The 12949-nt window shown below is 43.5% G+C and overlaps 1 protein-coding gene across 3 annotated transcripts in view; it reads left to right on the plus strand.

The window, feature by feature from the left end:
* Positions 1-232: 232 nt before the first annotated feature.
* The window catches only part of RhoGAP68F (Rho GTPase activating protein at 68F), a 379237-nt gene continuing 366520 nt past the window's right edge, over positions 233-12949 (plus strand). For all 3 annotated transcript variants that reach the window (XM_068349546.1, XM_068349547.1, XM_068349550.1), the window contains exon 1: positions 233-383. In XM_068349546.1, the coding sequence (XP_068205647.1) occupies positions 344-383 (40 nt within the window). In that variant the 5' untranslated portion in view covers positions 233-343. The remainder of the gene's footprint in view (positions 384-12949) is intronic.

Genomic DNA, 12949 nt, shown 5'->3' on the forward strand with positions numbered 1-12949 from the left:
CTATGTTGGTGCTGTTAACTCTAGTTAGAAATAGAAAACCTGATTATTTATGTAAGTAATACCAAAACATTACTCAAAAAATATAAAAAATATTATTAAAAATAATATTTTCAAAATATATAAAGTATATTTATGTTTTATTAATATAATGATATGTTCTTGAACATAAGTTTAATATCTATCTGTAATAAACAGTCCAAGAATTCGCTTCCAATAACACATAGACGTTCCTATTTGTTGTTGTGTTGTCAACAACATCAAATCAGCTGATTGATATTTTTTTCGAGTGTGTTGTGGTGACTTAATTTGGAATATTTTGGACGCTTGATAATGTTTGAATGACATGATGGGGAGCTTTAAAGATCCAGCGAGGCCTGTTACAGGTAAGAGTAGCGATAAATATGTAGTTTAATGGTCTTCCAGACCTTTACGGTAATCTATGGATAACCTAAACTCTTGTAAGGTATAGGTATAGGATACAGTAATCTGTTGTCACATCTCTTGTAGACTATTTCAGGACTTTGGGATTGAGTCTTGTTAATCCATGGTTGCTGTCATGGCTCTGTTGAATGGGATTTGTTCAATGATTTATTTCGTTGAGGTCGTAAGTTGAAACTTGTTATGCCTGTTTTAGGTGTATTGGCCAAGCTAATGGTCGACGATTTTAAGCTGTAGAATGGTGGACACACTCACCAATTAGTTCTCTTAGAGATAACGGGGTGTATGTATGATAGCGGCCACCTGTATGTTTGACTACGGCTAACTTAGAATACGGCAGTGTAAGGGGGCTCGCAAGGGCCGTTAGTCCCCCCATTAGGTAAGTAGGTAAGGACACGGCTTGTAGGTTGGGCTAGGGGGGAAAGTTTAGGTTAGTTAATGTCCATTTTTATTCGGTAAAGTTGTACTATATTACAGATTCTCATTTCGACCAGAAAATATATGTATTCCTGTAGTAAATGATGTGATTTAACTGAAATTGACCTTCATTTCAACTGCAAACAAACAGAACAACCAGTTTGACTAACTTCAATTAGCTGAACTGGTTGTTGTTGCAGATGAAATGAAGGTGAAAACCGGTTAAATCACGTTATTTTCTGCAGGAAAGTATATATTTTCTGTTAAAATGTTTAAACATAATGGCTCTTGTTCAAATTTCGCCCTCACTTCAATGTACTGCGCACGCTAACATTAGCAATGTTACGCTGACATTGCTAACATTAGCAATGCTACGCTAATATTAACAATGTTACGCTAACATTGCTAACGTTAGTACTGCTGCGCTAATATTAGCAGTGTTACGCTGATATTGCTAACGTTAGCAATGCTACGCATATTAGCAATGTTACGTTAATATTAACCACTAAATATAATGGTTCTTGTTCCGCCACTGGCTTGCTTCGCTCGCATGAAAATAAAACATCAAGCTCGTATGTACCTGGCAAGTGGTAATGTTGAGCTGCGCACGCTATAAACATTAAAATTAAAGAAATTAATGACTTACTTTTATGACCCGGATGACGAAACTTGTGGGTCACCGGGGTGTTGTGACTGTAACGTCTAACTTCTATGAACGGCACTTGGAACACTGTAAACATTGGGGTATTACATTATGTGATTTAAGGAAATTATCAACACTGGATGTCCTATCAGAAAATTCCCCATGAAATTTAGCTAATGCTTTTAAGTATGGAATACTGCAGCCGTTACAAGTTTCTATAACTTCCATCGTGAAATACAAAAAAACCTCACTTGAAATAAAAAAGACCTGACTAAGACAAAGGTTTCCACGGAAAAGGATTTGTTGGAAGGGGTATGAAGAGACCACTTGAAGAGATAAGGGAATTGGTTTGGGAAATATTAACCGGCCCCCCTTTGCAAGCTTTCCTTACGTATGGGTTCGTGATTGGTTAACGGAAAAACATCGGAGTGTAGAGAGTAAACATGAATGAACTAGAATGGGAAACTTGTCCAGAGCAAGTATTGATGTGAAATCGGGATGTGACAAGGTAATAACAAAATGTATAAAAGTAATATAGCAAGATAAAATGGAGTGTATGATAAATAATATTTAATGGGAATATAAAATGAGGTGATTTTGTAAGATATCGGATAATAAAACGAGTAATTCTTGGGTCAAAGGTAATACAGTATGTATACGTTGGTATTGCATAGAAGGAATGGTATAGTTGTACTGGATCAAGTCAAATACTTGAATAAACCGAGTGAAGTCGAATACTTGAATGCGGCGGGTAAAGTGACGAAGGGGGAAATGGGGAGGGGTTATAAGAGAAGTAATCCTATTGGTGGAGGCGGATTTTATGCTCAGGTGGGATAAGTTTATGCGCAGGTCGAAACCTGCTATGTACAAAGGAACGAACGAGAGTGACTACAACCGACCCGTAGTATGTCAACAAATAAATGAAAAATGTACCGTTAGTATAGGATATAGATAATTAGCATATTTTTTTATCGGTTTATTATACATCCAAGAAGGTAATATATAGAGAAGAAAAGGCTTGTTTTAGCATTATATACCATTTCCCTAGTATGTTTTCCCCACCCGAAACCCCGAGTTCCCACTGGGGGTCCCCCATTATCGGTGGATATAGATATATATATATATATTTCTGAAACATTCATTTGCGACAGGAACGAGTCTCATTTTCGAAGAGAACGGACCTTTTCCTATAGACAAAAGTAGTTTTTTCCCTAGGTTACATTGCCCTGTAATACAGTACAATAATACCTTTTATTCCACGCCAGAGGAACTGGCCGTTGATATACAAAGGCTCCGAGATAACAAAGGATCTTAAGCCCCGCTGAGTACGTGCCTACATAGGCTAGGTGATATTAGGAGGGAGTATTTTAAGTTAGTCCATATCCCTATAGTTTATTATGATGAGATTGTACTAATCTTTTTCGATGCTAGAGCTGACCTGCGTCCTTTGATCTACAAACACTACACGAACTGTTGACAGCTTACAGATTACTGTATTTTTAAAACCATATGGTAAATGGGCTATATATAGTTCAACACTCGTCCTGACTATGGAGAATTATATTTTTCAGTCGTTTTTTCATGAGTTTTGAATGATTTTCCAGTTTCTGTTATCCATTTATACAGTGGAACCTCTACATACGAATTTAATCCGTTCCAGAACCAACTTCGGATGTAGAAAATGTTCGGATGTCGAAACGAATTTTCCCATAAGAATACATGGTAATTCATTTAATTCGTTCCTCAGCCTATAAACCCATAATAAATCCTTAATAAATGGCTACACATAATTACGCATAACAATAACATAACTGCATAATATGAAAGAAGCATGTAAAAAAGATAAATATAAAGAAATAATGAATAAAAAATGTGTTTTATTGCCACTTTACCTTAGAGACAGGCCAACGCAGGTGTAGGATTTGCTACCCATGAGGAGACGGACGATCGGCGAGAAGGTAGACATGGTGTTAACATGTTCTTTAAATAAATACTCTCTCTCTCTCTCTCTCTCTCTCTCTCTCTCTCTTGTTCTTCTTCACTGTTAGTGTTAGAGACGTCTATTAATTTTTTTTTCTGAGAGAGAGAGAGAGAGAGAGAGAGAGAGAGAGAGAGAGAGAGAGAGAGAGAGAGAGAGAGAGAGAGAGAGATTAAACAAAACTGAGATTAAACAAAAATGTGTTGTGTACATATGATTTTTACCAGCGTTAACGAGTTGAAAGACAGTTAAATGTAACTAAAAAAACAATATCAGCGAATCTGAATTCCTTTATTAACTAAAACAAATATTGATACAAACACACTCGTGTGCGTATCCGCAAACACACACACACACGCACAAGGAGACACGATCGGTGAGGAGGTAGAGATGGTGACTACGATACCGTAACTTACACTACGGAAATTTTAATCTAACTAAGCTTATTTATTTTTTTATTTTATTTTTATATTTCATATTTTTCACATTTTTTTCTTTTGATTTTTTATTTTCATCACTTTCAGTGACGAGTTACGGTATGTTATCGCAGTCACCATCTCTACCTCCTCCCTGACCGTCTCTCTTACTGCGTAGCAAAATTCTTGCACCTGTGTGTGTGTGTTTGTGCATACGCACACGAGTGTGTTTGAATCAATATTTGTTTTAGTTAATAAAGGAATTCAGATTAGCTGTTATTACTTTCTTAATTTCATTTAATTGTTTTTCAACTCGTTGACGCAGTTAAAAATCATATGTACTCTAAACACATTTTTGTTTAATCTCTCTCTCTCTCTCTCTCTCTCTCTCTCTCTCTCTCTCTCTCTCTCTCTCTCCCTCTCTCTCTCGGAAAAAAAATAATAGACGTAGACGTATCTAACACTACAACAGCGAAGAAGAACGAGAGAGAGAGAGAGAGAGAGAGAGAGAGAGAGAGAGAGAGAGAGATTTTATTTAAAGAACATGATAATGCTATGTTTAGAGAGAAACAGAAAAAGAGAAAAGTAATATTTAAAAGGGCTTGTTAACGCTATCTTGGTTTTCTTTGCTTCACTTTTTTCTTTCTTTCTATTCATCACGCTGGCCCTTCTCACAAATGATCGTGCCAACAATCTCTTTGTCCTTTATCCCTATCAATAAGAGGCGCTCTATCTCTTCCAGGGTATTGCTACGATGTCTTGTAATAATGGTGATCCCCTTCGATGGTTATTTGCTTTAATGGCTGCCTTCAGCTTGATGATTCTCGAGATCATAGGCCTATTCCGGCCATATTGTTTAGCCATACAGTATCACTCACATGCACACTGCTCTCATGTTTTTCTATAATTTCTTGCTTCAATTCTAATGAAAGAATTGCCTTCTTCCTGTACTGAAACTTAGCTTCTTAGGCACCATGATTATAGGTAAAATCACAAAGGAAATGTGAGAAAAGGAAGAAAATAAGCACTGTTAATAACAGACCAAACAAAGGACAACCACATGATACACACAAGAACAGAGAACTGAGCACTCGACACTCAATGGCGTAATGTTTACTTCGTGTGTCGAAATAAAATTCGGGTGTAGAGTCAAAAATTTGCTCGAATTTTACTTCGGATGTTGGAAAATTCGGATGTAGATACGTTCGGATGTAGAGGTTCCACTGTACTGGAAACTGATAGGCTTTGGAGTGGCATATTTTCCTCAGGGCTAAGACCTAGCAGTGCAAACATTTAACTAAGTTGACATGAAAATATGCCTAAAACCCCATATGTCCCCAAGGAAAATTAAAAACGTTACCCCCCCCCCGCCAATTCAACCCAGAAAGCCGTATGGGTAGATGTGAATGTAGATTTTCGAACAGGTTTCTGTTAACTGTATACTTTCCAGTATGAAACATGAATTTCAATCTATTGTAGTTTTTTATGCCATCTTTGTTTGGTGTTGTGCTCCTGAGTTTTATAGAAATTAAGGATATGGCCTAATGTACTCCATTGTATGGCATATACTGTACTTCCATACACATTTTTTGAATATGGCTTTGTAGGTATTTGTAATTGGCACAACCTGCTCTTTGCTAAGCAACTTTTCCTGAAAATGCACTGGTTTAGTGTAAAACAATCAATCACTTACTTCATTTTCCAGGCCAATGAAACCTAGCATTAATATACAATCTGTATAACATATACAGTCATTGTAAGTGTTTTAGTATAAATTTTTAATGCGTCGTCAGTGTTAGTTCTTATGCAGTACCAAGCAAACACCCTGGTCAGGACATTGGCAGCCCTCCTTGTCCATCTCCTGCACTGGGACATTCCTGTAATGCTTTGGTGATGCTACAACTTCAAAGAATACTTAACAAAAGCATTTCCTCTTGGGAAGACAGTCCAGGTAAGTTCTTGCCTCAGAAAAGAGACTAGAGGTTTCATGTTATGAAGTTTCCTTCTCAGAGAATGGGATTTGGTCCGTGTTATAGGGGTAAACATGCCTGCCATCACTACTCTGTCCTGTATGGAACCAAATGTGTGCTCCACATGCAAGAGGATAGTTTAAGAAAAGACAAACTAGACCCTGTCTTCCATATTGAAACCAAATTTTATGCCCTTCATCACCCTTCAAGTGGTCCCAGCGGGAGCATTAACTATTGAAATAACCATTTACAGCCTGGTCTTACACCATGCGTTTGGACACCTCATGATTGGAACTCTCGTGACTTTTCCTCAGTGAAATTTGGGCTACAAAATTGTGACATCTGCTTCGATCCAGCTTTTTCAGTCCAGGATACTGGCGAAAGAAAAACTTATGATCGTTTACATAGAGATCTTCGCTTCACGAGCGCCGAGGTTTCCTTAGGGTCTTCCCCTCGTATTTCATTCTTTCTCCTTTACAGATTTCCTCTCTTGTTCTTTGCAATCGTCATTTCAGACAGAATTAATATCACAATACTATCAGAACTCACTTGATTGGGAATGTTGTTATCGTAAACCACACAGTCGGAAATCACAGATCAGGAACCCTACAATCATGAATCATGCGATCAGTAACAATGCGATTGTAAACCACACGATCGGAACTTGCGCTCGTTCTTCAGGCGACGTGACTTTCAAGTTTCCAGAGAACCATCTCAGTGGGAAAGTCTTCCATTTCAAGGTCCTACACTTTGGGCTAGCCAATACCCACCAAATGGTCACTTGGGTGTTCACTTTCATATCAGCTTGAGCTTATGTCAACTGAATCTTTCTCCTTCAGTACCTGCACATCTGGCTGATCACGTCTTCCTCTTGGAGCCAACTGCTTCACCTCCAAGACAGGCTCCTTGCTTTTTGTCATAATTCTGGGAGAAATCACGTTTCTCACCTAGGTAGACTATGGAGTATTGGGGAATGCTGATTGATATGACAGCAGCAAAGCCTTTTCCTTCAGATGACATCATCAGCAGATTTAGAAAAGTAGTGCAACCTTTTATCTCCCAGCAAAGCCACCGGTGTGAAAGTGGCAACAACTGCAGAGACATCTCATCATTAGAGAAGCTAGTTCCTTATGGGTGTCTTTGTCAGAGATCCTTCTAGTGGCATTTGAAGAGACAATGGTCAGCCGCCAACAATCCTCCTCTCCATCTGGTTCTGGTGGACCTAGGTGTACGGAACAATCTACTGTAGTTTGGTGGCTAAGCAATGAGAATTTCATCAAGGGCTCTCCCCTGGAGTATCTTCCTCTAGAAATGCTTCTTTTTTCAATATTAAACTTACCCGATAATCATGTAGCTGTCAACTCCGTTGCCCGACAGAATTCTACGGAAGGGATACGCCAGCGATCACTATACTAGAAGGGGGTGTACTCACCAGCGCCACCTGTGGCCAGGTACTGCAGTACTTCTTGTTGACACCACCTCAATTTTTCCTCTGTCGTGCTTCCGGCAAGACGTTCATGGATACGCTTATAATTTTGGAGTCTTGTTCACGGTTTTTGGTGAAGTATTGCTCTAAGATTTCAGCTTTCGCTATACTGGAAACTTTTCTATTAGCTTAGATAGCTTTTATTTGATTTGATTAATGGTTAACGATCTTTTGCTTTATTTGGAATCCCCCTTGACTAGCTCTTTGATTCAAGATGTCCGACCTTTCTCAAGCCCCTCCCCATAGACGATGTAGGTCTTGTAATAGGCGTATTCCGAAGGCCTCGGTTGATCCTCACACCGCTTGTTCCGACTGTAGGGAAATATCCTGTCAGTTGGAAGATCAATGTGAGGAATGCGCCGGACTTTCGGAACTTGAGTTTGTTCGATTCCTTAAATATACCACTAAGTTAGAGAGAGAGAGAGTTAGGAGGAGTTCTGCTCGCTCTTCGCTTTATTCCTCACCTCATGATCCTCAACCTTTTCCTCCCCCTGTAGTGGCTACCCCCGAACCTACTATTTGTGCTCAGCCTGATATGTCCGATGTTTTGCGTGCCATTCAGGCTTTAGGTGACAAAGTGGAATCGGTAGTGAGTGACCACAAGTTCCTCTTGGCGGACGTCAAGGAACTTAAGGTCAAAAGTGCAGTGGGAAGTGGTAGTGCCAGTGCTGTGCCGAGTGCTAGTGTCAGTGCGGTGCCGAGTGCTAGTGTCAGTGTCAGTGTTGTGCGTGAGGGTACTTCTGTGCGTGCCAGTCGTCCTCCCAGTCCGGGACCTCTTGCAAGCTCCCAAGCCCAGGGGAGAAGCAATGTCGAAGGGCAAAAGGGTTCGGCAGGCCTTGATCGGCGCACAGAAGTATCCTCGGTGGTTGCGGGCGTGTCTTACAGAGACCGTCACTCCCACCCGCAGACGATTGAGCCCTTATTTTCCTCGTCTGCAGAAGAAATTTCGGGGAGAAAACGCTGGACTCAGGTCTCAAGACCTCTTAAACGTAAAGTCCAGACCTCAAGAGTTCAACAACCCGGATGCAGTCATTGGGTTAGCTCTGACTCTCCGCAGTCATCAGGTGACTGCACACCTCCTAAGAGAGGTAAGGCGATGCCTCAACAGACCTCATCTTCTGTTAAGGTTTTGCCTCAACAGACCTTATCGTCTGTTGATCCCAAGATGACTTTGCTGCAGTCCATGCAGTCGCAGCTTGCGGTCTTAATGCGTGAGTTTCAGGCAGAGAAGGTTACACCTCCTCCTGCGAGCGCTCCGCCTCACCGCAGTCCAGTCTGCCAGGCGTACGAAGTTGAGGTTCCTCAAGCTACCTTACCGCGTTCGGAGTTGCCAGTTACCAGCGTTGTGCAGCAACCTCCACCTTCCTTAAGGCAACCTCAACAATGGGAACAGGAGTCTTATGCCTTACATCCTCCTCTTCCTTTGAGGCAAGATTTTCTTGCGGTTAGACCATCTTCGAGGCAACAACCTCTTGAGGTACGACAACCTCTACCTTCCTTGAGGCAGCCACCTCAGCTCTCGCAGCTGCTACCTCAACTTTCCTCAAGGCGAGAGCCTCAACTCTTGAGGCTAGCACCTCAAGAACCTCAACTCGTGAGACAGGAACTGCGTTCTGCGCAGCTACTACCTCAACTCTCGCAGCTCACACCTCAAGAACCTCAACTCGTGAGACAGGAACCTGCTACTGCGCATCCACCTCAACCCTTGAAGCAAGCGCAACTCTTGAGACAGGAAACTCATGCTAGGAGTCAGCCACCTCAACGCATGCACCTACCTTCCTCTACTCTACTTGACCAGTCTTTGCAGCCTGAACCTCAGGTTTTAATACAGTCGCCTCTCTCCACACTTGCTCCTCAAACCGCCGCAGAACCTCCTTCATCCCAACCTCTTGACTTTGTCGTTACCAGCCCTCATCCTCTTCAACAGAGACTTGAGGATGAAACCGCAAGTGTTTATGCACCCGCTTGTCAGGATTCTGCTGTTCAGCACACCGCTGTAACTTTACTTCTCGCTTCGCAACACTCTGGTGATGAGGTTTCTGAGGAGGAAGCTGTGCACCTAGATGATCCCTCTTCGGACGTGGAGGAACCCAAGTCTTCTCCTCCCTCCATTGACTTTCGCAAGGTCCTGGCTCTTTTCAGAGAGGTTTACCCGGATCATTTTGTTTCTGCTACCCCTCGCTCTCCTCCATCTGAGTTTTCGCTAGGCATGCAACCTGTTAAGTCGGCCTATACTAAGCTCGTCTTTGCTAGATCCTCTAAGAGAGCTTTAAGAATGTTAGGGGATTGGTTGCAGTCCAAACAGCAACTAGGGAAGACTTCTTTTATGTTCCCTCCTACTAAGCTGACTTCTAAGGCGGGCGTATGGTATGCCACAGGAGAGGAACCAGGCTTGGGAGTCCCTGCCTCTGCCCAGGCTGACTTCTCAAGTTTGGTCGACTCTCCACGTAGATCAGCTATGAGGCGCTCTAAGGTCTGCTGGACCTTTTCCGACATAGACCACTTCTTAAAGGGTATTTTTCGTGCCTTTGAGATTTTCAATTTTCTCGACTGGTGCCTGGGGGCCTTGAGCAAGAAGACTGCCCCTGCGGACAAGGACTCAGCCATGCTTATAATGTCCTGTATGGATAAAGCAATTCGGGATGGGTCCGGCGAACTTGCATCAATGTTTGTTTCAGGAGTACTCAAGAAAAGGGAACAACTTTGCACTTTTCTTTCTACTGGCATCACCTCTTGTCAAAAGTCTCAGTTACTTTTTGCTCCGCTTTCTAAGTTCCTGTTCCCCGAAGAGCTTATCAAGGATTTGTCTGCGGCCCTTATTCAGAAGGACACTCATGACCTTGTGGCCTCTTCAGCTCGTAAGGCTAAGGTTGCTCCTTCAGTTCCCAGAACTTACCGCACCCCAGTGGCCGATACTCCTGCTACGAGATTTATTCCGCCCTTTCGTGGCAGAGCCCCCAGCCGAGGAAGTACCCGTCCAGACTCTTCCAGGGGCAGGTCTAGGAAAGGTCCCAAGACTTCAAAAGGCAAACACTGACTCTCCTCCTTTCCAGACAGCAGTAGGAGCCAGACTCAAGACCTTCTGGCAAGCTTGGGAGAGAAGAGGTGCAGACGCCCAGTCTGTCAAGTGGCTAAGGGAGGGTTACAGGATACCATTCTGCCGCAATCCCCCTCTGACCACTTCTCCCATCAACCTCTCTCCCAACTACAAGGAAAAGGACAAGAGGCTAGCGTTACACCAGGAGGTGTCGCTCCTGTTACAGAAGAAGGCAGTGGTGATAGTCCGGGACCATCAATCCCCGGGCTTCTACAACCGTCTCTTTCTGGTGGCCAAGAAGACAGGAGGTTGGAGACCGGTGCTGGACGTCAGCGCGCTCAATGCTTATGTCACCAAGCAGACGTTCACTATGGAGACGACGAAGTCGGTCCTAGCAGCGGTCAGGCAGGAGGACTGGATGGTCTCGTTGGATCTGAAAGACGCTTACTTTCACGTTCCTATTCATCCAGACTCCCAACCTTTCCTGAGATTCGTTTTTGGAAAGGTTGTGTACCAATTCCAAGCCCTGTGTTTTGGCCTAAGCACAGCTCCTATGGTGTTTACGCATCTGATGAGGAATATTGCAAAATTCCTCCACTTATCGGACATCAGAGCCTCCCTTTATTTAGACGACTGGCTGTTAAGAGCCCCCACAAGTCGTCGCTGTCTGGAGAGTCTCAACTGGACTTTGAACTTGATCAAGGAACTGGGTCTATTGGTCAACTTAGAAAAGTCCCAGCTCATTCCCTCCCAATCCATCGTTTACCTGGGAATGGAGATTCGGAGTCAGGCTTTTCGGGCTTTTCCATCGGCCCCAAGGATAAGCCAAGCCCTAGAATGCATCCTGAGCATGCTGAAGAGGAACAGTTGCTCGGTGAGACAGTGGATGAGTCTAACAGGGACCCTGTCATCGTTAGCCCTGTTCGTCGAGTTAGGGAGACTCCACCTCCGCCCTCTCCAATTCCATCTAGCAGCTCATTGGGACAAGGATTTGACGCTCGAAGCAGTCTCTATTCCTGTCACCAAAGAGATGAAGACTACTCTCTTGTGGTGGAAAACCAACATCCTTCTCAAGGAGGGTCTATCGTTAGCGATTCAGACCCCCAATCTTCATCTCTTCTCGGACGCATCAGACTCGGGCTGGGGCGCGACCTTGAACGGACAGGAATGCTCGGGAACATGGAACAAGGAACAGGAAACGCTCCACATCAACTGCAAGGAGCTGCTGGCAGTTCATCTGGCCTTAATGAACTTCAAGTCCCTCCTGTTAGGCAAGGTGGTGGAGGTGAACTCCGACAACACCACAGCCTTGGCTTACATCTCCAAGCAGGGAGGGACCCATTCGAGGAAGCTGTACGAGATAGCAAGGGACCTCCTCATTTGGTCAAGAAGTCTAAATCTCACTCTGGTAACGAGGTTCATTCAGGGCAACATGAACGTCTCAGCAGATCGCCTCAGCAGAAAAGATCAAGTCATCCCCACGGAATGGACCCTTCACAAGAGCGTGTGCAACAGACTTTGGACCTTGTGGGGTCAGCCTACGATAGATCTGTTCGCCACCTCCATGACCAAGAGGCTTCCTTTGTACTGTTCCCCAGTTCCAGACCCAGCAGCAGTTCACGTGGATGCTTTTCTGCTGAATTGGTCCCATCTCGACCTATATGCATTCCCGCCGTTCAAGATCATCAACAGAGTCATTCAGAAGTTCGTCTCGCACGAAGGGACACGGCTGACGCTGGTTGCTCCCCTTTGGCCTGCAAGAGAATGGTTCACAGAGGTACTACAATGGCTGGTCGACGTTCCCAGGACTCTCCCTCTAAGAGTGGACCTTCTACGTCAACCTCACGTAAACAAGGTACACCCAAACCTCCACGCTCTTCGTCTGACTGCCTTCAGACTGTCGAAAGATTCGCTAGAGCTAGAGGCTTTTCGAAGGAGGCAGCCAGAGCGATTGCCAGAGCAAGGAGGGTATCCACTCGTAGAGTCTACCAATCCAAGTGGGAAGTCTTCCGAAGCTGGTGCAGAGCCAATGCACTTTCCTCTACCAATACCTCTGTAACCCAAGTAGCTGACTTCCTATTACATCTAAGGAATGTGAGATCCCTTTCGGCTCCTACGATTAAAGGGTACAGAAGTATGTTGGCTTCAGTTCTCCGCCACAGAGGTTTGGACCTTTCATCCAACAAGGACCTTCAAGACATCCTTAAATCTTTCGAGACTTCTAAAGAACGTCGTTTATCCACTCCAGGCTGGAATCTAGACGTAGTCTTAAGGTTCCTTATGTCTCCTAGGTTCGAACCTCTCCAGTCAGCTTCCTTCAAAGACCTTACTCTCAAAACTCTTTTCCTCGTCTGCCTTGCAACAGCTAAAAGAGTTAGTGAGGTTCACGCCTTCAGCAAGAACATTGGGTTCACATCCGAATCAGCAACATGTTCTTTACAGCTCGGATTTTTAGCTAAGAATGAACTTCCTTCACGTCCTTGGCCTAGATCGTTCGAAATTCCTAGCCTTTCCAACATGGTGGGTAACGAGCTAGAAAGAGTTCTTTGCCCTGTCAGAGCTCT

Source organism: Palaemon carinicauda, chromosome 26 (genome assembly GCF_036898095.1).
Source record: "Palaemon carinicauda isolate YSFRI2023 chromosome 26, ASM3689809v2, whole genome shotgun sequence".
NCBI lineage: Eukaryota > Metazoa > Arthropoda > Malacostraca > Decapoda > Palaemonidae > Palaemon > Palaemon carinicauda.